The 24,083-nt window shown below is 37.9% G+C and overlaps 3 protein-coding genes across 3 annotated transcripts in view; all 3 read right to left on the reverse strand.

Annotated features, from left to right (window-relative positions):
- vps4a (vacuolar protein sorting 4 homolog A) overlaps positions 1-5,151 on the reverse strand; it is an 8,845-nt gene extending 3,694 nt beyond the window's left edge. The window contains exons 1-6 of the mRNA XM_016552608.1: positions 5,103-5,151; positions 4,924-4,979; positions 2,912-3,023; positions 2,308-2,452; positions 2,141-2,202; positions 1,670-1,789 (exon numbers count right to left, since the gene is read on the reverse strand). Of these exons, the coding sequence (XP_016408094.1) occupies positions 1,670-1,789; positions 2,141-2,202; positions 2,308-2,452; positions 2,912-3,023; positions 4,924-4,944 (460 nt within the window). The 5' untranslated portion in view covers positions 4,945-4,979; positions 5,103-5,151. The remainder of the gene's footprint in view (positions 1-1,669; positions 1,790-2,140; positions 2,203-2,307; positions 2,453-2,911; positions 3,024-4,923; positions 4,980-5,102) is intronic.
- A 1,117-nt stretch (positions 5,152-6,268) lies between these two features.
- sntb2 (syntrophin, beta 2) lies at positions 6,269-19,562 on the reverse strand. Its single transcript, XM_016552597.1, has 7 exons — positions 18,879-19,562; positions 15,691-15,892; positions 12,096-12,303; positions 9,881-10,023; positions 9,532-9,728; positions 7,729-7,907; positions 6,269-7,414 (listed from the first exon to the last, which is right to left on the reverse strand). The coding sequence occupies exons 1-7, from the start codon at positions 19,408-19,410 to the stop codon at positions 7,322-7,324; spliced, it is 1,554 nt and encodes a 517-aa protein (XP_016408083.1). The 5' UTR covers positions 19,411-19,562; the 3' UTR covers positions 6,269-7,321.
- Positions 19,563-20,846: 1,284 nt separating this feature from the next.
- Positions 20,847-24,083, reverse strand: part of spire2 (spire-type actin nucleation factor 2) — a 29,396-nt gene continuing 26,159 nt past the window's right edge. Inside the window, 5 exon segments of the mRNA XM_016552598.1 lie at positions 20,847-21,624; positions 23,043-23,134; positions 23,528-23,555; positions 23,672-23,739; positions 23,834-23,971. Of these exon segments, the coding sequence (XP_016408084.1) occupies positions 21,405-21,624; positions 23,043-23,134; positions 23,528-23,555; positions 23,672-23,739; positions 23,834-23,971 (546 nt within the window). The 3' untranslated portion in view covers positions 20,847-21,404.

Genomic DNA, 24,083 nt, shown 5'->3' on the forward strand with positions numbered 1-24,083 from the left:
ACACTGGAGCGAGCTCTGGGGCACGAGCCGACACTGGAGCGAGCTCTGGGGCACGAGCCGACACTGGAGCGAGCTCTGGGGCACGAGCCGACACTGGAGCGAGCTCTGGGGCACGAGCCGACACTGGAGCGAGCTCTGGGGCACGAGCCGACACTGGAGCGAGCTCTGGGGCACGAGCCGACACTGGAGCGAGCTCTGGGGCACGAGCCGACACTGGAGCGAGGTCTGGGGCACGAGCCGACACTGAAGCGAACACTCGGGCACACTCTCGGGCGAAGAAGAGGGCCCTGAGCCAGTCATTTCTCCTCTTCCTCCTCTTCTGATTACGGGTGAACTGGGCGGCCGGCGTGCTTGTCGTTGCGGTGGCCGGCAGGCTTGGGTCAACAGCGGCCGGCGGGCTTGACAACGGCGGGGCGAAGCGTGCGGCGGTTTCCATGCTGCGGGGAAAAACAGGAAAACAAAACACTTCCAAAACCCAAAAACAAACACGGGGAGAAGGGGCGCCGCTAACTGTCTCTGGTCGGTATTCTGTCACGGTTGCACTACTGTGAGGAGTGCGGAGCGAGGAACGAAGGAGTCGAGGAGTACATCAATCGAGAGATTTTAATGAATGCAAGGAAACACGGAAAACACACGTAGCAATCGGACGAACAATACCGGACAAGGAACTCAAAACAGGAAACACTTTAAATACACAACTTAATCAGGGGAAGACGAGACACACCTGGAATCAAATGAGAAACAATCAGGGAGCAGGAACAGGAAGAAAACCAAATAAGGGCAAGGAAGGCACATGGGGAGCAAAACACACACAAAACAAGGAACAAAGTCTGACAATAGTATGCAGTGTTTCATAAACAGCTGTTTTACTAAATTCTGCTGAGGTGAAATTCAATGCAGTCCTGTATCGTGATACGTATCGTATCGTGACTTTACTGGTGATACACAGCCCTAATTTTTACATATTCCATTATAATTTACAGATTACAACAAACCTTTCTGCCGTCATTTGATATAAGCAACATACACTTCCATTCAAAAGTTTGGGGTCGGTAAGATTTTTTCATGTTTCTGAAAGGAAAGAAATGTCTTATACACACCAATGCTACATTCATTTAATCAAAAACACAGTCAAGAAGTCACAGTCACAATCAAAAAGAGCAATTTCTTGTAATTTAATATGCAATTTCTTTAAATGTAATTTATTTGTGATTTCAAAGCTGAATTTTCAGCATCATTACTCCAGTCTTCAGTGTCATATGATCCTTCAGAAATCATTCTAATGTGCTGATTTGCTGCTCAAAAAACATTTCTGATTATTATTAATTGAAAACAGTTGAGTTGCTTAATATTTTTGTGGAAACAATGATATCCATTTTTTTTCAGGATTTGTTGATGAATCGAATTTAAAAAAAACAACAACATTATTTATTTAGTTAGTTACTTAGTTTATCTTTTGTCCATAACAAAGTCGTTACTGTCACTTTGGATTTATTTCTATCAAGCAAAAAAAAAAAAAACTTTACTGACCCCAAACTTTTGAACAGTAGTGTACATATTTGTGCTAACTAGGGATGTGCCTAAAGTTGAATATCTTATTATAATAACGCAATAATGTAAATACGCAATAATAGGTGTGTGATGTGAATGAGTGTAAACACAGACTGACCTGTGAACAGGTGTGGGAATTTGATGGGTAGAATGACAGCTTCTTTCAGGGCTTCTTTTGCCCCCTCCAGTCCGGCCACATCACTCCACCTCACATTGGGCTTCTCCATCACAATCGCACCTGAAACATCAACAAACATCTCATCATCATGATCCTAAGCAAGACTGCAAGCGTGTTTTCCTTTGCATTAACACAATAAAGCAATAAGCCCCAAGAAGCCGTGGTTTACAGTGAATATATAACAGCTAAGGGGCGTTGTTAGGCATGACACGAAGCGGATTCACGGGGCTTATTGCTTTTATAAAACGGTTATTCCATATGCATAGTAAGGTTTCACAAAATAAAACAGAGCAAATAAAGTGTAATGATATTAATAAAAACAGTATTCTTCCACCAAACAATGTAGTTCCTCAGAATCAAGGATCGGAACTCTCCGTTTTATAATGATACTTTTAAGACACAAAGACTCACCCATTAGATGATCCTGGAGTTTCTTTTTTTCAGGATTTTCTCCCTCACTGTCACTGTCACTTCTGTGCACGCACACGCACACACACACACACACAGTTTATCACTGTGAGCAATGGACATGATTCTTCAACAACATCCAGCAGAACAAATAACAAATGAAAGCGTACTTGTCATTGCTCTGTGTTTCCTTCACTGGTTTCTTGCCCTGTTTGTCCTTGTTTTTCAAGTAGTCCTTGAGTTTCTCGGCTCTGTCCAGATACTGCATACATTTACCACGGATGCTTTCCTTCGCCTTGTCACTGTGTGCTTCATCTGAGAAACAAAAGGATCAATAGTGCGTCTTTAAATATTTCATAAGAAATGTTACATTTACACATTTATTACATGTAAAATGTAATTACATTTTCATCCAACTTTCAGTAACTCCCCGCATGAATGACTGAAAGGGAAGTAATTTTACAACCTATTGGATGTGAGTTTGCAGTGGACTGTGGATTTGCAGGACTCTCAATACAAGGCCAGATCCCAATGCTAACACTTCTTTTTCGAATCTCTCGTTATTAGCTCTTTAACATGAACCAATAGCCTGCCAGGCCTTGGTGACATCAGCCAAACAAGAGAGTTGTTTCAGAGGCGGAGCCTCAACATTTTGATGAAAAACAAAGATGAACTTTGTTTCCAATTAACTGTGTACAATAAGATTTTCAGAAAGTAAATAGGGTTAATTTTGAGTTCATTTGGAATAACATTCAGAAGATGTAGTTCACTCACACTTGATGGCGTGCAGGAAATACTCCACAGCATGCTGGTAGAGTCTCAGCGCCTCCTCATAGTTCTTGGCCTTGTCCTCCTCTGTGGCTTTAGTGACCAGCTCAATCGCTTTCTGAACATGACAAATGACAGAGCTACTGACGGCTCTACGAACTGACAAGACTAATCTATGATTTATAAGGGCTCATTCCACATCAACTCAACCAGAGGTTCGTGGATTGAAATGTTGTTTTTGATTTTCTTTCTTTTTTCTTCAGGTGAAAGAACAAATAATGTCAAATATTCGCTTATTTTTTTAAGAGTGTTGAAAATGACATTTTCCAGTTAATATTTAAAGCAAAAGTCAAGCTCTAAAAAGACCTCTCGGAAGACTGCAGCTTCATTCTGTAAACAAATATTATAAGTATATTAAAAGAAAATTGTTGTGTCTGCACCCCCAGAGCAAACTACCCTTTTGGTATATTCATACTGAACGCCCCAAACAGTTGTGAGATGTAAAGATGTGGGGCTGCATGTGTAAGTCATTAAATATTCATTGGCTGAAAACCAGATGGTATCTGTGCTGACCTTTTCCAAAAACACAGCAGTCTACAGTACAAGTTTTGCTGAAATTAGAAACGTACATAAAAAAAATTTTTTTAAATCTTGCATTTTTAGAGTTTGAGAAAAAGATGTTAAAACCCATGTATTCATTTTAAGAATAAAAAGGTGTATTTGATTGAGGGAAACAAGATAAATTTATAGTTTAAAAATCATTTGTTTATCAGACATTCCTCTTTGGACACTAAACGAACTGAGTTTTGGACAATAAAATCATACAATTTAAAAGTTACAACAACAATTAAACAGGCCCATATGCCATGCACATGCATCCTCGAGGCAATAAATGAAATACTTATTTAAGTATTGCCTTGAGAATATATGTACCCTAACAGAATACATGTATCCTAATAACAGTCTATTCTGAACCTGAAAAACAAAGGATATTCACTTCGTTTCAAAACATTTGGAGTAATATCCACCCAACTTTTTGTGTTAGCCTAATTTTTTGATTAAATTCATTGGTATATAATGGGTGCTTTTTTTCATAGTTTTGCTCCACATAATAGGTAAAAAAAATTATTTTTAACCCCCGTAGAAAGTAATGCATTACTTAGTAAATACTGCTCAATGCATCACAATTTATGTACATCTTTCTTCCAAAATAAACTAATTAAAATAATAATAAAATCAAAACTATCCCCTGGTGAGGCTTCAGAAATTTGGTTGATTTCATATAGAATAATTCATAAGTATAAATAGATTATTATAGCAGCCATTCCAAAATGCACCAAGTGTCAGTTGCAAAATATGCAGCCGAGCAAATGGTGCTCGATTTCCAAAAATATATTTGTAAATACTAAGTAAAATATGAGTTCATCTAAATTCAGCAATTCTGCGTACATCTAACTTAAACTCTTATACGTTTATATTTGGCGGTTTTCAAATTTAGTATTATAACTGTGGGCAATAACTGTCAGACTCCTGCCAACAGCTTTGCTATATATTTTACTGTTTATTCTTCTCGTGTAACTACTTATTTGATTTCAGCAATTGTGTGTATATTTGATTTACTGTCATTAAATCGTAGACCCACAGACTGACAGATTAATCTTAGGCTTATAGCTAATAAACAAATCTACAGCAGCTGTTCACAAATGACTTCATGAAAGCATGACGAACTTAAACATATTTCGAGAGACATCTCTTACAAAATTGTAGCTTAGTCCTACATTCAATAGATCTTACAAATGAATATGAACTGAAGTGAGGTTTGTTTACATGGTTGCTTATGTTATCATAACATATTCTCCGATGATTTCTGGTATGTTTACAACGTTGATCGCTGCTGATGTGTGTGAATTATAAACGGTCAGTGATTACAGTTAATTTGTTCAGTCAATGCTCAGTTTATGATATGATTAGATGAGGATGATGATGATGAACTACAGCTAAAGCTAATGTAACTTCACCTGCAGTGTTGACGTTGTCATTTCATCTCACGCGCCAGCGGTTTCACTGCGGTGTCCTATTATTGGTATTTATAGTATATTCAAATTGTTCGTTAAACAACGAGAGCAACAAAACAATTATATTAATGAAGGTTCATATAATGAGATAGATAAGTGAACATAGAAACGGAAGATGCTACCCTCCAGTGTTCACTCCTGTACTGTCCTCCGGAAACAAAAGTTCAACGCTTTAGTTCCATATCAAAACAATTCTAAATAACACTCATTTAATTTACATGTTTTTATTTATATATGCCATTTACATAAAGACATAATGCATAGCTTCAGGTTACAGGCTTTGGAAGTTATAATACATATACAAACAAATAAGCATTTTTGCATTTGATTGTGTGCTGCAAGCTGCCACAAGTGAACTTTGGTTCAAACCTTATCGCCTCAAAATAAAGACAAATCAAGCTATTAACTAAAAATGCGGAACAAATAATGAAACTGAGGCATGTATCTATGGGTTTATAAAGTACATTCATAGTCCGAAGCATTGGTCATGTCAAATATCAGGCTGACAGCTTCAAACATCTCACACATTTGTAAACCTGGCAAGTGTTTAACACGGTTTCATAGTTAAGACAAAGCACAATGCAGTGGTTCTTCAGTAAGCGGTCTGATGTCATAACATAGAAGATAATTATGTGACAGCACATAATGTCCAAAACTATGACTGATCAACAACCACAGAGAGTGAAAGAATAATCGGCCAAAAGCATCACACATTTCTTTTAATGGACATTTCAGAAGAAACAAGGAAGGTTCCCATATGAGTGAAAACTCTTTTCCCCCTGATTTAGAAATATTTATGATATTAGTATGTACAAGAGACTATAAAAGTTTAAGGGCACTTAAAGCATCAAATAGGTTGTATGTGTGGTCCTTGTGCAGATACATGTTTTTTTGCTTTTTTAAATGGACCTAACCATCTCATTTGTGCAATGACCCTTATGCTAAAATAAGAAATATTAAAATATAGAGATATTGCTTCTGTTAAGCTTGCATGAGCGATGGTTATGAATAAATGCTGTTCATACAATCTCACTTTCAAAACGTCATTACCTCCATATATTGTCACATTGTTCATATTCTTTTCCTACAAGAACCTACTGCCTCCACTGTGCATGTTTCCTAATGCATTATACTTATGAGGGCATGTCAGCACTGCCCCAATCTGCAAACTCTTAAACTACGGTGTCTGTGACTGAAGTGATGGGTTCATATAGATCCTGTGCTCAAACTCAGTTTGCATTACATGCCTTACATAAAAATATTAAATGTTAATAAAGAATATATACTGATGCTATACTGATAGACATAAAACATACACGCCACGAAAAAACGCATATCAGTGCTAATAACATGATGGTCCCCACACGTTCTGAACGATAAATTTCCATGACGTCGCCAGTCTTGCCTGATAACTGGATTAGTATTATTTAAAGCCATTTTATAAAGATTGTACTCACAAAAAGCAAAGCTCTTCAGAGCTATATATATATATATATATAACTAGAAAATGTATACTGACTATAGAAATAGGGCTTTTTCCTCATGATGTATTTAATAATAATGTGTTTTCATTAATTTCCTTCACATTTCCAAGCCTGGACATCAGAATTTTAAAATTCCCTGATATTTCCCAGTTTTTTATGACAGTGGGAAGCCTGTAATAAGAACTAAATACTCATCAAATGCTGATCAAGAAGCATTAATGTCGCACAGCAAAATAAAAAAATCAAGGCCTGGAGCAGGTTTGGTCATAAATGTGGAAAAACATTTCTTATGACATGCAGAGAACAGATAAACGAATAAAACATTCCTATATTTATAAAAAAAAAATATATATATATCCAAAAAATTAATTCGATCCTATTCAACACCTTATAGAGTTAACTTTAAGGAGGTTATTTTTGGTCAGTCATGAAGGGAATGTATTTAAAGCTTCATTTTCTCCATATTTGCAGGAATGGCAGTCTGCCACATATTCATTAAGATTATAGCACACAGATGTAACAGTCTTTGCCATGCAATACATATAAACATAAATACAGGTGAGATACATGAAAAACAAACATAGATAATACAAGAATAATATGTTCATTTTGGTTATTCTGCAAAGCCTGAACATTTTCTGTAAAGCTTGTTGGCTCTAGATGAGAAGGCACGATAGGTGTTCCTGATCAGAGGAAAGTGGGATTGTTTTTTGCCTTTGAAAGCCACACACACACACAACCACTGAACAAATGTGTTAGGTAGAAGAGAAGTAGATCTATGAAAACACTGCTCGAGTAAAATACTAGCTGTCAATAAATCAACGAAATAAATGAACCTCCATCATTTCCTGTTGATCCTATGTGAGCAGTCCCAAACGAGCCAGTTTGGCTGAGAGAAACGAATGAAGCACAAAGACCACAGGCTTCGGTCCCGAGTGAAGCTCAAACACCTGCGGAGACAGAAAGATAGAAACACAGATTATTATGAAAACTATACAGGCATCCTACACCTTTTGACTAATGATTGCACTACATTTCTACTCGCTCTGAATTACATCATTTTTTAGAGACTACCCACACAAAATAAACAGATGAATGAATGAATGAACAAATGAATGAGGCCTTAATGAGTGTAAGTCTGTTGGTCTATTGTTTTGTAATGTCAGGAGGACCAAAAAAAAATTCCATTCATTAAGACCACAATTTCATGTCCATTTCATCACAGGTAAATATCATACTGTACTGCGTGTCTGATTGGTCCTACCATCTCGCCCTGTGGAGCACCGAAGTCCAGGTAGAGATTCCTAACTCCATCATCTGCGGACATCTTGAGCCGTTCATAGGGGAAGTGAAAGAGCACGGATTCGCCAGATTCCCGCTTCACAGTGAACCCTCTGTCATAATGCAGGATCAGACGCACTTCCTGTCTGTTCAGCACACAGCCTGAGGAGCGCAGACGGACAGATGGATATAAGGATATGAACCACAAGAAGGTGAATTAATGTGATTTTATGTTTTCTTTGCTGGCTGGAACTCAGGAAGGAAAGCACGCAATATTTCCAACATTTCCCCCAGCCAGCTATTGTTACACACCACAGAGCGAGAGAAAAATTTTTTTTCAATCCAGCATTTTTCCACTCAGTTGTCCCTTTACTAAATAAGACCCTCGGTTACTCAGACAAGTCTTACAGAACATCCAACAGGAATGAATTTGGACGTTTCAGTGAATAACACGATACTTGGTAAAATGTGCTTATAATGTTGCACAAATTAAATGGATATTAATCTTACAAGACCTGGCATAAGGTGTGACATTGCAAAGCATTCTAGCTGGTGTTTATCTTTAAAGAAACTGGTAAATTACACAGTAGCGAGATTACAAACTGAATCATTTCATTGCAATTAGAATGACATGGTACTTGAAGTATTTAGTTAGCATCAGTAAACCATAAAGAAACATTAAATGCATGTAGGTGCACTACTGGTTTTATACAATATTGATAATGTTGATTACCACAAAAATTAACTATCACTAAGTTGTTTTTAAGACAAAAAAAAAATGCAAAAATCCAGCTGTTTCAATAGTAGCCACAAGGCGTAAACAATGTGCTTGTTAACATGATTTTGTTTGAGAAAAAGAATGCCTATTAAACTTTTCCGTGGAAAGCTGTAGAAAATTTTACAACTTTGTTGCCACAGAAATGTAAAAACCTAAAACTGAGAATGCATAACCTATACCAAATCTAGAATTTTCCTTTAAACTTATTTAAATTTAGAAAAGAGATTCAAAGATTGCATCTTTGAGTAGCTTGTGCCACTATTATACACTGATTAAAGGGGTCATATGATGCGATTTCAATTTTTCCTTTCTCTTTGGAGTGTTACAAGCTCTTGGTGCATAAAGAAGATCTGTAAAGTTGCAAAGACTAAAGTCTCAAATCCAAAGAGATATTCTTTATAAAAGTTAAGAGTCAACCACGCCAACCTAAAACGGCTCGTTCTAACACGTGAAGCGGAGTCCAGCCCGGGGTCGCCACATGTGGTTGCCGCAAGCCCGCACGCCGCTCCTTCGTCAAATCCGCCGGCCACGCCGTTCTCAAGCCCGCCGGGCTCCGCTCACTCTAGCCGCCGTGTGTGATGCAATGGAGGACCGTTTCCTGAACCTGCAGAGTAGCCTACAATGCGTCTCTGCTCAAAGACCGTTTCTTTAAAGTGAGTTTTGGGCAGTGTAGAGTAGCGCTTGTTGTTTGTCATTTCTCCGATCACAAATGCAGATGACCCCTTTAAAAATTATAGTCATTTTGTTTTTTATTGTTCACAGTAAGATCTATAACATGCATTTAGAAAATAGACAGGGTGAATTTTCATTTCATGCAGAAACTACTCAAACACACAGGACTTCTACAAGCTGTAGAAGCAATACAAGCTGTCTAATAATAATACAGGCATGACCACGGTTACTAAGGTAGGATTGATAAGTAATGTTTTTAAGACGGCTCTTAGCAAAGGGAAGATTTTCTTCTTTGTATATTCACACACACACACACACACACACACACACACACACCTATGGACACCTCTTTGATGAGTTCAGCAGCCAGATGTCCGCCCTGCACCAGTGCACGTGTCCATGTGGACAGATCCCAGTGTGTCTCCACACGAAACACATGAGACTCGATGCCTCGACCTGTGCCTGTACGTGTGGCGAACACCAGATCTCCACCCAGAGCCGGAGAGCTGCGCACACTGCCCGAGTGAACCAGCCTGCAGACAGAGACAAATACTCTTCATGAAACACGAATGACAGAGCTGTGTGAGTTTATTCAGAACACAAACTTATATTTCATTTTTTTTAAATGGGATGTTTTTACAGTAAATTACGCCTGCACAAAGCTTTACTGAAGTAAGAGTTTGACCGTGTAGCGAGCAGTGGATGGGTCAGGAGAGGTGAGGACCAGCTCTCATATGTCCACGGCACTGACTGGAACAGCAGGAGGTCTTTCTCTGTGAGCGCCATGAGCACTCGTCTGTACTGATGCCGCCCACCATCCAGCTCCAGCTGCACACAGACACAACAACCAACCATTCAATTCATAATCCATACCATTTCCATATGGCGAAGGAAAAATGGGTCATGATTAATGCTGGAAATTATACAGGAAACATATTATCTATATTATCGAATAGCTCTCAACATAATCAGTATATATCTAATCTGCTAAATGCAACTATAAGGTATGAAGATATTAAAATGTTATATACAGTAACATTATGATTTTCTGTAAAACTGCTTTGAAAAAATGTGTACTGTGAAAAGTGCTATACAAATAAAACTGAATTGATAGAATAAAAGATTAACGTTAACAACAGAGCCCAAGCTATTAAATTCAATAGCATTTTTAGATATAATAACCAACACTCAAATAAAAACTGAGTTGTATAAAAACATTTAAATTGCACATAAGGCGTAACAAAAAAAAAAGTTTTTATATAAAATTTCTAATGATATAATTAAATTTTTACTCCAATTTGTTATTGAAACATTTAAACGGCGGCTGTCATAAAAACGTATTTTCATGAGAGTTTATAATTATATAGTAATTCAGACATCACTAACAGGTAAAAATATTAAAATACATATTTTATTATAAAACTGACAAAATCTGAAAGCTGAGACTTTGTTTACATAAAATGCAAAGCTTATTGGGATTATGATTGGGGGGTTGTGTTACAACTAGTCACCCACCAACAGAAGACAAGCATAGACTAAAAGACTGCTCTTGGACTCTAAGAGTTCATATGAGTTCATTAAAATGAAGATTAATTAAAATTGGGAAATCAATATTTTTAACCCTTGAGTTAAGTGACAATATTGCATTGCGCTAATTTATATTTTATTCCACAGCACCAATGTATATATTTATTAGAGCCCGACCGATATATAGTTTAGCCGATATTATCAGCCGATATGTGCCTGTCGCCGATATATCGGTATCGGCGGCAAATTTTTTTTACAGAACATATAACGCAGATAAAATGCTTAAAATGGTGTAATTACTTAGTTTGTCCGGCAGAGCGTGCTCCATTGTTTGCTACTGGCGACCTGGATGAAACACTTTAAAGCTTAAGTCTATGGAAAACCATTGAAACTTTGAATGCCCATATCTCCGTAAAGGCGCGGAGAATCTGCACCAAATTCGGGGATCCCTTCTGCTCGAGGAACCCACTTGAACGCGAATCGAGTGTACGTCTAGAGGCCCACTTTCGAATGAGACCACTGCCGCGTCGATAGCCCCCGGGGTTCGGGAGTTACGGGTGGTTAAATTCGCAGTCCGGCGCCGACCGATCAAGCGATCCCAGGGAGCTACCGACGCGCGGAGGGTGGCGTTCGAGAGGGCTCCTCGAGCTGAAGGGATCCCCCGAATTTGGTGGAGATCCGCCGGCACGTTCGTGAAATAGTGACACCAGCCAACACTTTCACTTCAGTAAGGAGGTCTCTTGTTCAGGCAGCAGCATTCAAGCGTGGTCTTATTCGACCGTAAGTGCCCTGCGAAGTGGACTTCACATGAAATTCCGCCATGATTCCAGTTCCAAGGGAACGTACACGTTACATCAAAGGGCATTAAAGTGCGTGAGACGTGAATTTATATTTAGGGATGCACCGAAACCCATATCGGTCGGGCTCTAATATTTATATACAGTATATGGTTTGTATACTTTTTTAATTTATGGATTATTTTAATAAAACTACATAAGAAAATATAAAGAGATTGGAATGCTGGTATGATTTACTTTTAATAAGCCTAAAATATAGTTTTGATTTAACAGTTTAACACAGTTTGCATTAGCTATTGTGCATATGTTAATGAGGGTCACAAAAGACACCCGTTTTGTAAAATGACCCTTTTACTTCAAATGTTTTGAGAACTGCATGTTTGAGCTCAGAGTGCAAGATTCTGTGTGTGTGTGTGTGCGTGCGCGTTTTTGTGACAAATGAGGACATAAATTTGTATAATGACAAGGGTATGACATAGGTATTACAAGGAGAAGGTGACTTTTCAGGACATTACCCCATGTCCCCACTTTTCAAAACGCATATAAATCACAGAATGGAGTGTATTGAAAATCTACCTGCTCTGCCAGCCAGCCGATGTGTTTGAGTGTGCAGTGTGTGTTAGCGCTGGAATTGCACAAGAAAGAGTTGATGTGGTCCATCATCTGTGGCAATAGGGCAGCAACATTTGTGTGAATGGCCGTGAACCAGGAGTGAGCAGAGGCCCCGTCTTTACACCGCAACACTACAGTGTGTTGGCCGTCCGGAGAGTGAAGCTCTAGCAACCTGAAACAAACAAAAGGCATCACTGAAAATATTCATCATCCCAGTAACACGCTACATAATCAATATTTCTTTAAAGTAATGAGTGAAGTGTTAGTTACTTTTTCAAATAAGTAAAACATTTTAGACTGTAATCAGCAGATACTGTCATTATTGTAATATCATGATCATCAACTTAATGTTGTATTGTTTGTCAACTTAACCCTTTAAACCCGAGGTGTACAAATAAAATGTAATTTTTTACGTGGCGTTTTCATTCATAACTTCATGAAACATGCATAGGTTGTGGAACATTATTTTTAGGAAACTCTCTTGATTAAAAAGAGCCCAAACTCACCAAAATCTGTCATTTAGACCTAAAGATATTCCACATCAAGGCGCACGTTATAACTTTCACATGGTTTTTATGCTTGTCATTTCATGAAACATGCTCTGATCGTGGAAAATATCACATCATTATTTACAGCAGATTCTCACGATTGAAATGAGTCCAAAATCAGTGTGTAAATAATATCTAAACCCATGAATTGAATAAATAAGTTGGAGAGCTTTATTGAACACTTGGCAAGTAAAAAGGTAAAGCCAGCATGTTTCTGTCTATTCTACCTTTTTATGTAACTAGGTATATACAGTGGGTACGGAAAGTATTCAGACCCCCTTAAATTTTTCACTCTTTGTTATATTGCAGCCATTTGCTATAATCATTTAAGTTAATTTTTTTCCTCATTAATGTACACACAGCACCCCATATTGACAGTCAAGTGTATCCAACCATTTTGATCAACTCTTAACGAGTGCTGAGTAGTCCCTCTAAACCGGAGTGTACCGCCGACGGGTGCCACGAAGAAAAAAATAATCATATTTTTCAAAGTCACTGCCTTGATCAACACAATAGGTGTCATTTGAAAGCTTCTGAAAGAGTCTGACCTTTACAATGCATGTGGCCACTTTGATTAACTCCTAAGTAGTGCGGAGTTATTCGCTGATAAATAGAACAAAAATGTCATCATTTATGAAATATGTTTTTGTGCCATGTACTCTAATATGTCAAAAACATCTCAGATAGTCATGTGTCATATGTCATTTGAAAGGTCTCACAGAGTGGAATAAAACAAGCACTACTAGAAAACAACTATTTCAAAACTGTCAAGGGCTAAACAAAAAGACTTCTTTTGTTCCAAAATGCTGTAACTTTTGGATACTTTATGCTAACACCACAAAATTTATTTTAAAAATATTTTTGTGTATGTCAACACATTCAGGGAGGCAAAAATGCCTTCAGGGCTTACAGGGTTAATTTGCCTCAGATCTCAGATGTTGGTTAATATTTTGTTGAATTAATAATTCACAGCAAGTGCTGATTTTGGGGACCTGGACATGTTTTCATGAGATTCAAATCTAAATGTAGTTGCTGTCTTCACGGCAGAATGACACGGTCAACTTCAGCAACAAAATGCAGCTTCTGGTTACTTCAGAAATCTCAGAAATCTCACCACACATATAAACACACACGCACCTGTTTTCCAGGTCAGGCATGGTGAGGTTTCGGCTGATTCGGCTGATTTTGAGTGGGATGACCTTTCTGTCACGGGTTATACTGCTCTTGGGCGACTCGTCGCCACTGCTGAGGTTTGGAGACTGAAGACGCCCATCCCAAGGCAGATCTGCACTCATAGAGGACTTCTTAAAGAGCGGAGACACCTCCCTGATGTACTTTACTGCACACAACACATACAGCCTTAACTGAGAATTCAATAGCAGAAACATCAAAAAAAAAAACTGCATTAACTGATGAGGATCAGTGTGTGTGTGTGTGTGCGCATGTTATTTAATGATGAGAGGATTTTCATTTATTTTCAGTAATAGTAGTGTTAATGTAGTGTTAGTGTAATAATGGTGTTATATTATCATGAAAAATTATAATTTTTAAGCAGCAAGAAAGCTACTTCACATATGCAAGTAAGTAAATAAATAAAGAACTTTTGAAAGCTATGGTCATATTAAAAGCCTTTCAATTAAATAAAATCAAGCAGCAGTAAGGTCTAGTTGCAATCAACAGTACATCAACCTCAGCCATCATAAAATCACTGTCAGCACAATTAGTGTCATACCCAGTGCATTAAAGGCTGAGATCTAGGCCAATAACCCAAAGGTTATTTAAACCCTAAAAGGGTGATTCTCAAACTACCAATATTTCACCCCAAGAAGCAAAGCATGGCACCTTACACCAGGTTACTACACTAGACTGAACATGTTATAAATGTTGTCTATGCAAGCTCTTAATTATGGCTGGATGAATAGCTCTTCATTTCACTCTCAGAAGAATTGTGGTCTTTACCAGCATCCTGTTCTTATCAGCTTCACCAATCATGGCCGATTTAATCGCTCACTGCTGCTTCACCTATAATTTGACAACATCTTGAGAAGCTACACTCATCTGACAAGCATCTGATTATAATAATCTTTCACCAGAGTGAACGGATTGGTTTATAAATGCATATCTCTGTGCAGTTCTCCAGTGAAATATTCTAGAAATTGCTGTACTGTTATTGTGCCAATATCATGGGATCATTTCTGAGCCATTTAAAGATCTCATTAGATCCACCAGGACCATCAAACAGCTTCAGTTCTCATTTTAATTAGGCCGGTGCCACAGAGGATAATGTATGTGTCAGCAGAGCCCATCTCATGAGACACTGCTCCACATATCTGAACGTCAGCCTCCAGATCTCTGATCATAATGCAGGAGATTCAGCAGTGCTGCAGAACAACACTTGTGTTACTTAAGTTTTGTACTTTGTTACTTTTATGCATGTGGCCACTTTGATTAACTCCTAAGTAGTGCGGAGTTATTCGCTGATAAATAGAACAAAAATGTCATCATTTATGAAATATGTTTTTGTGCCATGTACTCTAATATGTCAAAAACATCTCAGATAGTCATGTGTCATATGTCATTTGAAAGGTCTCACAGAGTGGAATAAAACAAGCACTACTAGAAAACAACTATTTCAAAACTGTCAAGGGCTAAACAAAAAGACTTCTTTTGTTCCAAAATGCTGTAACTTTTGGATACTTTATGCTAACACCACAAAATTTATTTTAAAAATATTTTTGTGTATGTCAACACATTCAGGGAGGCAAAAATGCCTTCAGGGCTTACAGGGTTAATTTGCCTCAGATCTCAGATGTTGGTTAATATTTTGTTGAATTAATAATTCACAGCAAGTGCTGATTTTGGGGACCTGGACATGTTTTCATGAGATTCAAATCTAAATGTAGTTGCTGTCTTCACGGCAGAATGACACGGTCAACTTCAGCAACAAAATGCAGCTTCTGGTTACTTCAGAAATCTCACACACACACACACACATATAAACACACACGCACCTGTTTTCCAGGTCAGGCATGGTGAGGTTTCGGCTGATGAAGCTCATTTTGAGTGGGATGACCTTTCTGTCACGGGTTATACTGCTCTTGGGCGACTCGTCGCCACTGCTGAGGTTTGGAGACTGAAGACGCCCATCCCAAGGCAGATCTGCACTCATAGAGGACTTCTTAAAGAGCGGAGACACCTCCCTGATGTACTTTACTGCACACAACACATACAGCCTTAACTGAGAATTCAATAGCAGAAACATCAAAAAAAAAAACTGCATTAACTGATGAGGATCAGTGTGTGTGTGTGTGTGCGCATGTTATTTAATGATGAGAGGATTTTCATTTATTTTCAGTAATAGTAGTGTTAATGTAGTGTTAGTGTAATAATGGTGTTATATTATCATGAAAAATTATAATTTTTAAGCAGCAAGAAAGCTACTTCACATATGCAAGTAAGTAAATAAATAAAGAACTTTTGAAAGCTATGGTCATATTAAAAGCCTTTCAATTAAATAAAATCAAGCAGCAGTAAGGTCTAGTTGCAATCAACAGTACATCAACCTCAGCCATCATAAAATCACTGTCAGCACAATTAGTGTCATACCCAGTGCATTAAAGGCTGAGATCTAGGCCAATAACCCAAAGGTTATTTAAACCCTAAAAGGGTGATTCTCAAACTACCAATATTTCACCCCAAGAAGCAAAGCATGGCACCTTACACCAGGTTACTACACTAGACTGAACATGTTATAAATGTTGTCTATGCAAGCTCTTAATTATGGCTGGATGAATAGCTCTTCATTTCACTCTCAGAAGAATTGTGGTCTTTACCAGCATCCTGTTCTTATCAGCTTCACCAATCATGGCCGATTTAATCGCTCACTGCTGCTTCACCTATAATTTGACAACATCTTGAGAAGCTACACTCATCTGACAAGCATCTGATTATAATAATCTTTCACCAGAGTGAACGGATTGGTTTATAAATGCATATCTCTGTGCAGTTCTCCAGTGAAATATTCTAGAAATTGCTGTACTGTTATTGTGCCAATATCATGGGATCATTTCTGAGCCATTTAAAGATCTCATTAGATCCACCAGGACCATCAAACAGCTTCAGTTCTCATTTTAATTAGGCCGGTGCCACAGAGGATAATGTATGTGTCAGCAGAGCCCATCTCATGAGACACTGCTCCACATATCTGAACGTCAGCCTCCAGATCTCTGATCATAATGCAGGAGATTCAGCAGTGCTGCAGAACAACACTTGTGTTACTTAAGTTTTGTACTTTGTTACTTTTCTGTTTTCAAATTCTGGTAATTTTACCACAAATTTCAAACAATAAAGATGGACAGAGATATTTAATGTGGCGTGACAGATCTCTGTAGCCACCTCAGTTCAAGCGGCACATGAACCGATCATCTTCCTCTTTATTACTAGTTACAGCACAAAATAAACACGAATGAACAGCAGAAAAGAGATGAAATAAACAGATGGCATATAACTTAGTGAAATATATCATGTCTCATGTAATCGCTCAATCAGTGTTTCAACCTCAGAAAAAAGTCAGTAAAACATCATGAAATGTTACAGTTACCTCAGAAAAGCCATTCAATGACCATAGACTAATCAATAGTTAGTTGGGGGAAAAAACAACTGTAGAGAACAACATTTTGCTAAATAAATGAAATATTACAAATGAATTCTATTTTTACTTAACCTGTTAGTGATGTCTTAATTTTTTAATGCATTTAAGTAAATCTGTCATGAATACAAGTTATGACAGCCACTGATTAAATTAACTGATATGTAATCGAAATCGAGTTAAGAGCTTGTAAATTGGAATTAATGTGTCAATACTCGGCAGTACTAAAAACAAAAGTTTCCAGCAATCAATCAATCAAGAAAGCAAGAAAGAAAGGAGAGCGGGATATTATTTTGTCAACTGGGAATTAATTGGATGAATTGGAATTAATGTGTCAATACTCGGCAGTACTAAAAACAAAAGTTTCCAGCAATCAATCAATCAATCAAGAAAGCAAGAAAGAAAGGAGAGCGGGATATTATTTTGTCAACTGGGAATTAATTGGATCATAGAGAGTGGGCCTTGCAAACTTAAACTGGCTTGATAGCCAAGAAAGTACAGTAATAAAGTATCGGTCTCTCCCTCCGTCCATCTCCCTGTATCCCATTCCCACACATTCACTTCTGACGTTCGGAGAAACATTGCTGAACGTCTGCTATTGAAGCAAAGAAATTACCTTCTTATTATCAGAAAATACCTAGATTCATGCATCAAACTGCTATCCAAACTTCAGTTCGTTTTATAACTTGTACAAGTGATTTTCAAATGTTAATGTAACACACCCCATATCAACCCACATTATATTTAAAAAGTGCAAATGTCAAATGAACTTGTTTACTACATGAAAACAGTCTAAACTCAACAATACAATAACTAAATACATTCTAAAAACCTATTCAGTCTCGCTTTATAGTGTTGAACATGCAAGTTTTGAATTTTGTGTCATTATCAATGAAATATACGCCGTTTATTTTAAGTGTGAAGTTCAGAGCTCTGTGCGGGCCTTCAATCAATCAATCAAGAAAGCAAGAAAGAAAGGAGAGCGGGATATTATTTTGTCAACTGGGAATTAATTGGATCATAGAGAGTGGGCCTTGCAAACTTAAACTGGCTTGATAGCCAAGAAAGTACAGTAATAAAGTATCTGTCTCTCCCTCCGTCCATCTCCCTGTATCCCATTCCCACACATTCACTTCTGGCGTTTGGAGAAACATTGCTGAACGTCTGCTATTGAAGCAAAAGAAATTACCTTCTTATTATCAGAAAATACCTAGATTCATGCATCAAACTGCTATCCAAACTTAAGTTCGTTTTATAACTTGTACAAGTGATTTTCAAATGTTAATGTAACACACCCCATATCAACCCACATTATATTTAAAAAGTGCAAATGTCAAATGAACTTGTTTACTACATGAAAACAGTCTAAACTCAACAATACAATAACTAAATACATTCTAAAAACCTATTCAGTCTCGCTTTATAGTGTTGAACATGCAAGTTTTGAATTTTGTGTCATTATCAATGAAATATACGCCGTTTATTTTAAGTGTGAAGTTCAGAGCTCTGTGCGGGCCTGTTGAATCCCCGCGGCTCGAGTGATCGGCTTACCCTCCAGCGTCACCTCCTTCCCAGCCTTCTTCAGCGCCTGCACCGCCGCGTCGTGCGTGGCATCGCGGAGGTCGCTGCTGTTGACGGACAGGATCGCGTCGCCGACCCGAAGGGCTCGACTCTGATCCGCCGCCAAACCGGGGAAGATCTTTGATATGAGGATGGGCATACGGTTCTCCCGTCCCCCTTTAATACTGATCCCCAGTCCGCCGGACTCCTGTTTGACTATCCGAACCCTCCGAACCCCCTCCGGGTCACAATAACCGCTGGACTCCGAGTCGGACCCGTTGACCCGACCCGGACTGTCGTATTGCCCGCGGTTCTGATAAACATCTCGGTTCTGTTCGTTGCCATTAGAAACGCCATTTCTTAAATGCGAGTTGTGCTCCGAATAGCCCGCTGGCCCGCTCGGCTCGCCCTCCGCCGTCAGTGTGAGAGTGTCCCGTGTGAGTTCCGTGGAGACCCGAACCCAGCGATCACTCAGCAGCAGGTCCAGGTGACCCTGTTTCTCCGCGCGGGTCCACACGGCCATGATCAAACTTTAACTCATCATAAAGTTTAAACTCACTCGACACACCCACTTACACGCGCATTTCCCCAGAGGAAGGAAGAGGAAAAGATTTTATGTCTGTTAAATAAGTTAAAACATCGGTATATTTCCGCAGCGGCTGGAATTTGTGATCACTGCACGAAGATACTATAAAATTAAAAACATCCTTTAGATCGACCTGCGGAGATAACCATGATATTTGTATGTACTTAATTATTCATGAGAGGGGCGGGGAATTCAAATTTGTCTTCCCTCTACGGAAAAAAAGCCCACGGTAGCCGCTAGAGGTCGTGCTGTGCAGTGATTTAATCAAGGTTAACGAAGACTAACACAATGCCTGGTAAACTTTTTTAACCCTGGTAAAATCACTGTAACGGACTTAGTGCTTTATTTACTATGTGCCTTTTACTTTTGCTGTTTGGAGGGGATTTTTTTTTTATTTCCCCGCCTCTCTCATTGATAATTAATTAGATACAAATCTAATCTCTTATAAAACGATAGAGACAGCTATAAGATAAAACACACTAGCGTTCAACTGAATGAATGAATGATGCACCCAAATAAACAATGAATCTCCCAAGCAATATAATTCATTATTAGCCTAAAACACATGTATTACAGTTGCAAACCAACTTATTACTTATTAGACATTAGTAGGTCTGTCACAGACTGACTACATTATATTGACAAGTTCACAGCGTCTTTAATGGCTGCTCATTTAATCGACTTTTAGTGCCACAACGGTCCGTTTAAAAAAAATTAAAATTAAATTAAATAAATAAATATTTGGATGTACATAAATATTTATATTTAATTCACTGATCTATATAATCTAATGTTCTCTAATATAGATTAGTGATCTAATTACATATTTAAGTAGCAGAAAATTAAAATAATAAAAGCCAACTAAAGCCAAAAGCCAATCATGATCACTATGCATTTTTATCTATAATTAAGCTCTTTATTGTGTTAAAGTCAAATGTTTGGTAAATCAATACAACACATTTGTGTCAGCTCTAAATAATATTGACTCACAGTAAACAATGTTGACTATTCTCATTTGCTTTTAAGTGTTATTCATACTCTAAATGGGTCACCTCAGCTTTTAAATAAAGCACATTTTTAACTTATAACAGTTGCCATTAGACAAAAGCTTTTGTATGACTTGTGTATGTGTGCAGGGAAGCTGACAAATCTTAATAGTCTTTAATTTTTTTATGCAAAATATTCCAAAAAAATCCTCTAGTTTGGGGGTAAAATATGGTTTGAAGATGCCATGGCAGGTTTTGATCTTTTCATCCATATAGTATTTTTAATAACATAATAATATATAATAATCACACAATACAGTATGGCACCCACACACCCACGTGTGTGTGGAAACATCACATGCTGGAGAAAGCAGTCGTTTTGTGGCATTGGTTTTATTGCAGACTTGCAGACCTTACAAAATAAGAGTGAGTTAAACATGTGGATCAGAAGGCCACTTCATTAGTCTACTGAGAATAAGATACAATTATCAGCTTCATTCTGACCTTTACTATCACAAAACAGCCTGACTCAGTCCCAAGGTAATTACATCCCTCTCTGGTGCTAAATAGAGCCAATCCCAAAGCATAAAAATGCATTTGCTATTAGATACGAGAAATATGCATTTACAGATGTACTTTATAAGGATGTCTCCTAAGCATGGACAGTCCTGGCTCAGTTATATACCATTATATTCAAGCTAAAATCAAGAAAAGATGCAAAAGGATTGTCTTTCTTCATTAGCCTTCAAGCATTGCATCCCTTAATCTATACACGTTGTGATTAGATGTACATAGTGCAGGAAAGGGTGATAAGGCAGATATGATTCACATGTGATTCACATCTCTGTCATCTAATACTGGCAAATATTCCAGCTGGATGCTTGTAGAGTTTCTATAGAGTTTCTATAGTTTGTGTAGAGTATGTGTGAGGTGGAGTTGATGCATTCATTTACTGCTCCTACTGAAAGCGTGTGGTTGTGTCGAGGTTGTCCTTTTATTCCGTTTGGGTGTGTTGTTGATGATGTCCAAACTCCTGCGACTAGAGGAAATGACATCAGCCACAAACTTTGTGCAGTCAGAGCACACGTCTCTCAGGTTGCAGCCTGCGGCGTACAGGTGGGGAAACTCTTCCTCCACAGAGTGTCTGGAGAGAGAGCACAAAGACCTGCAGACAAACAGAGAGATTTTAGCTATTCCAACTGTTTTTTTTCTCCAATGTTAAAAAACAAGATATCGTGATTATCTTCTAAAGCTGCTTAACTTTTGTATAATGACAGCAAATTCTGGGTTCAATACAGGCCCTGCGTCAAGGGGGGGTGTGTTGATGTTCTGAAGCCCTCACTGCAATGATCTGAAGGACCCACCCCTCCACCCCCAGAATACGATTTTAAATGCGGAAAGCAATCAAAACCGAACGCGATTTCAACTGAGGGGCACCCCTCGGATCTGATTTGTGCCACCTCAGATTCAATTTGACCCCCTCCAACCCAAAATGTATTTTGAACATTCACTGCTAAATTCAAACGCTTTGTCTGGCACTATTCAGTGTTTTCAACCACATAAAATGTATTTTAGGTTTCAGACATTTAAATTAATTACTAGCAAAAAAGACATTTGTTAAATACACACTGATGTTTGTGAGTTTGTTAAATACGCTGGTGTCTAAGGAAAGCCGCAATAATAATCCTTTCAATTAAAATCTGACACCGTGTTTTATTCATATAGGCACACGTTGTTTAGGTAACTATAAAGTTCACTCTATTCTTCTCCTAGTTTAACGATGACTTGCTTTTATGTACTTCAGGAGAAATGGGTGAATTTACGTGATGTTAAACCAAAGATCCCCCCTAAAGCCCCCCCAGGTCGTGTGTCCTGACGCCGGGAATGGTTCAATAAAAAATGTATATCGCACCTTATACAATACAGATTGTTTCAAATGCAGCTTCACATTAATAAACAGGAAAATAACTGCGCTGCAAAATTCCTCAACTATGAAATTAATTCAATTTCAGCTGTGCAGCTCTACAGACAACAGTGGCACTATTCAGCTCTATTTAGTTCAATGATGATTTAATTTAGATCAATAACAGTTTGAATGTTCATCAGTTATGAAACAAACTCAGTTCAACTGTAAAGCATCTCTATAAAGACGATAGTGTCATTATTCAGCTCAGGTCAGTTGATTCAGTTCAGTTTAATAACAGTGCAAAGTTTATCAAAAACAAGAAACAAGATCAATTTAACTACAATTTACATTATGCAAGTACCTTTTAAATGCAAATATCACCTTTAAGCAATATTAAACAGTCTGTGTAAATAACCATAATGTCAGATGCAGCTTGTTTTTTTTTTACTTTGTTAAAATGTTATTGGTAACAGTCTATAGTGATTGGTTAGTGATTGAAGTAGCTACTTAAATTTAGGTATTTGACATAAACAACACAGATATATTTAGTAAGGTAATTATAAAAAAAACACAGCAACAACTGTAAATCAGTGTAATTTCAAAGTTAATTTCTGGCCAGCACAGACAGTGTGGAATGTGACTGTAGTCATTTAAGCACACAGCATATATTTACTCACTTATAGACTTCACTCTTGTGACTCTTCGCACTGCTGTGAAATCCCACGGCGTACACTGGAATGTGTGCCATCTTTTTGTAAGGAATTTTCATCTGTTAAAGGGGCAAAATAAAGCAAAATCACTTGTGGAGTTTGTTACATTGTTTCTACTGTTAAAATAGCAGTGTGTAATAAGAATTACTTCAGAAGCCCTAAAAGAACAAGAAGCCCTAAAACATTGGTCCTCAGATGGTAGGAGAACAGATAATAATAGAAATAATGGAACAGGATAATAATGGAACAGAATGCAGTCAACCATATAATCATGCATAATAAATCAATCTATCAACTTTTGGAGGAGAAAGGGCTTCCCGTATCATTTGTAACTGACGTCTAAGGCTGTGAGTCCAATCCAACTCTATTGTACCATGGATTAAATATCGTGGATTATTACTATCGACTACTAAATTGCTGCATGAGATTGAAATGAAATAAATATTTAGTACCTTTGCACTACAAGAGCTACAAACAGACCTGAAAGAGAAAGAATCACATTAACTGTGATGATTAACATGAATCTTCAGAACAGCGAATCAGACAATGCTAATATTACATGTTGCAGGAAATATTTATGAAAATGAAATCAAGACCTTTTACACAGGAGGCACGTGGACGGCCATGAAAACAGTGGAAACTTCACCCGACAACAGCAGCATATCTAAAAAACAAAGATGAACAAAACAGAAATGAGCACTGTTTTCTTTGGCTTGCTGGACTGATGTTGATCATATGATCCATTCAGATATTCACACCTTGCCTTTCTTCAGATTATTATAAAGCTCTTTGTTCTGCATGTATTTCTCCATCTCAGCCTTGATGAGTATCCGGCGCACGTTGATGACTTCATCCACTGTTAAGGCCAGACTGTCCACTGGATGACTGAATTCCTCCTGTGTGTGAGGGAAATAAAGAAGACGACTCAGATCCTGTACAAACAACAACAAAAAACTGTTTACAATAATTCAGGCCACTTATGGGGGAAGTTTTGTTAAACACTTCTTG

The sequence above is a fragment of the Sinocyclocheilus rhinocerous genome, unplaced genomic scaffold (assembly GCF_001515625.1).
Source record: "Sinocyclocheilus rhinocerous isolate Xijiao unplaced genomic scaffold, SAMN03320098_v1.1 scaffold1366, whole genome shotgun sequence".
In the NCBI taxonomy this organism is placed as follows: domain Eukaryota; kingdom Metazoa; phylum Chordata; class Actinopteri; order Cypriniformes; family Cyprinidae; genus Sinocyclocheilus; species Sinocyclocheilus rhinocerous.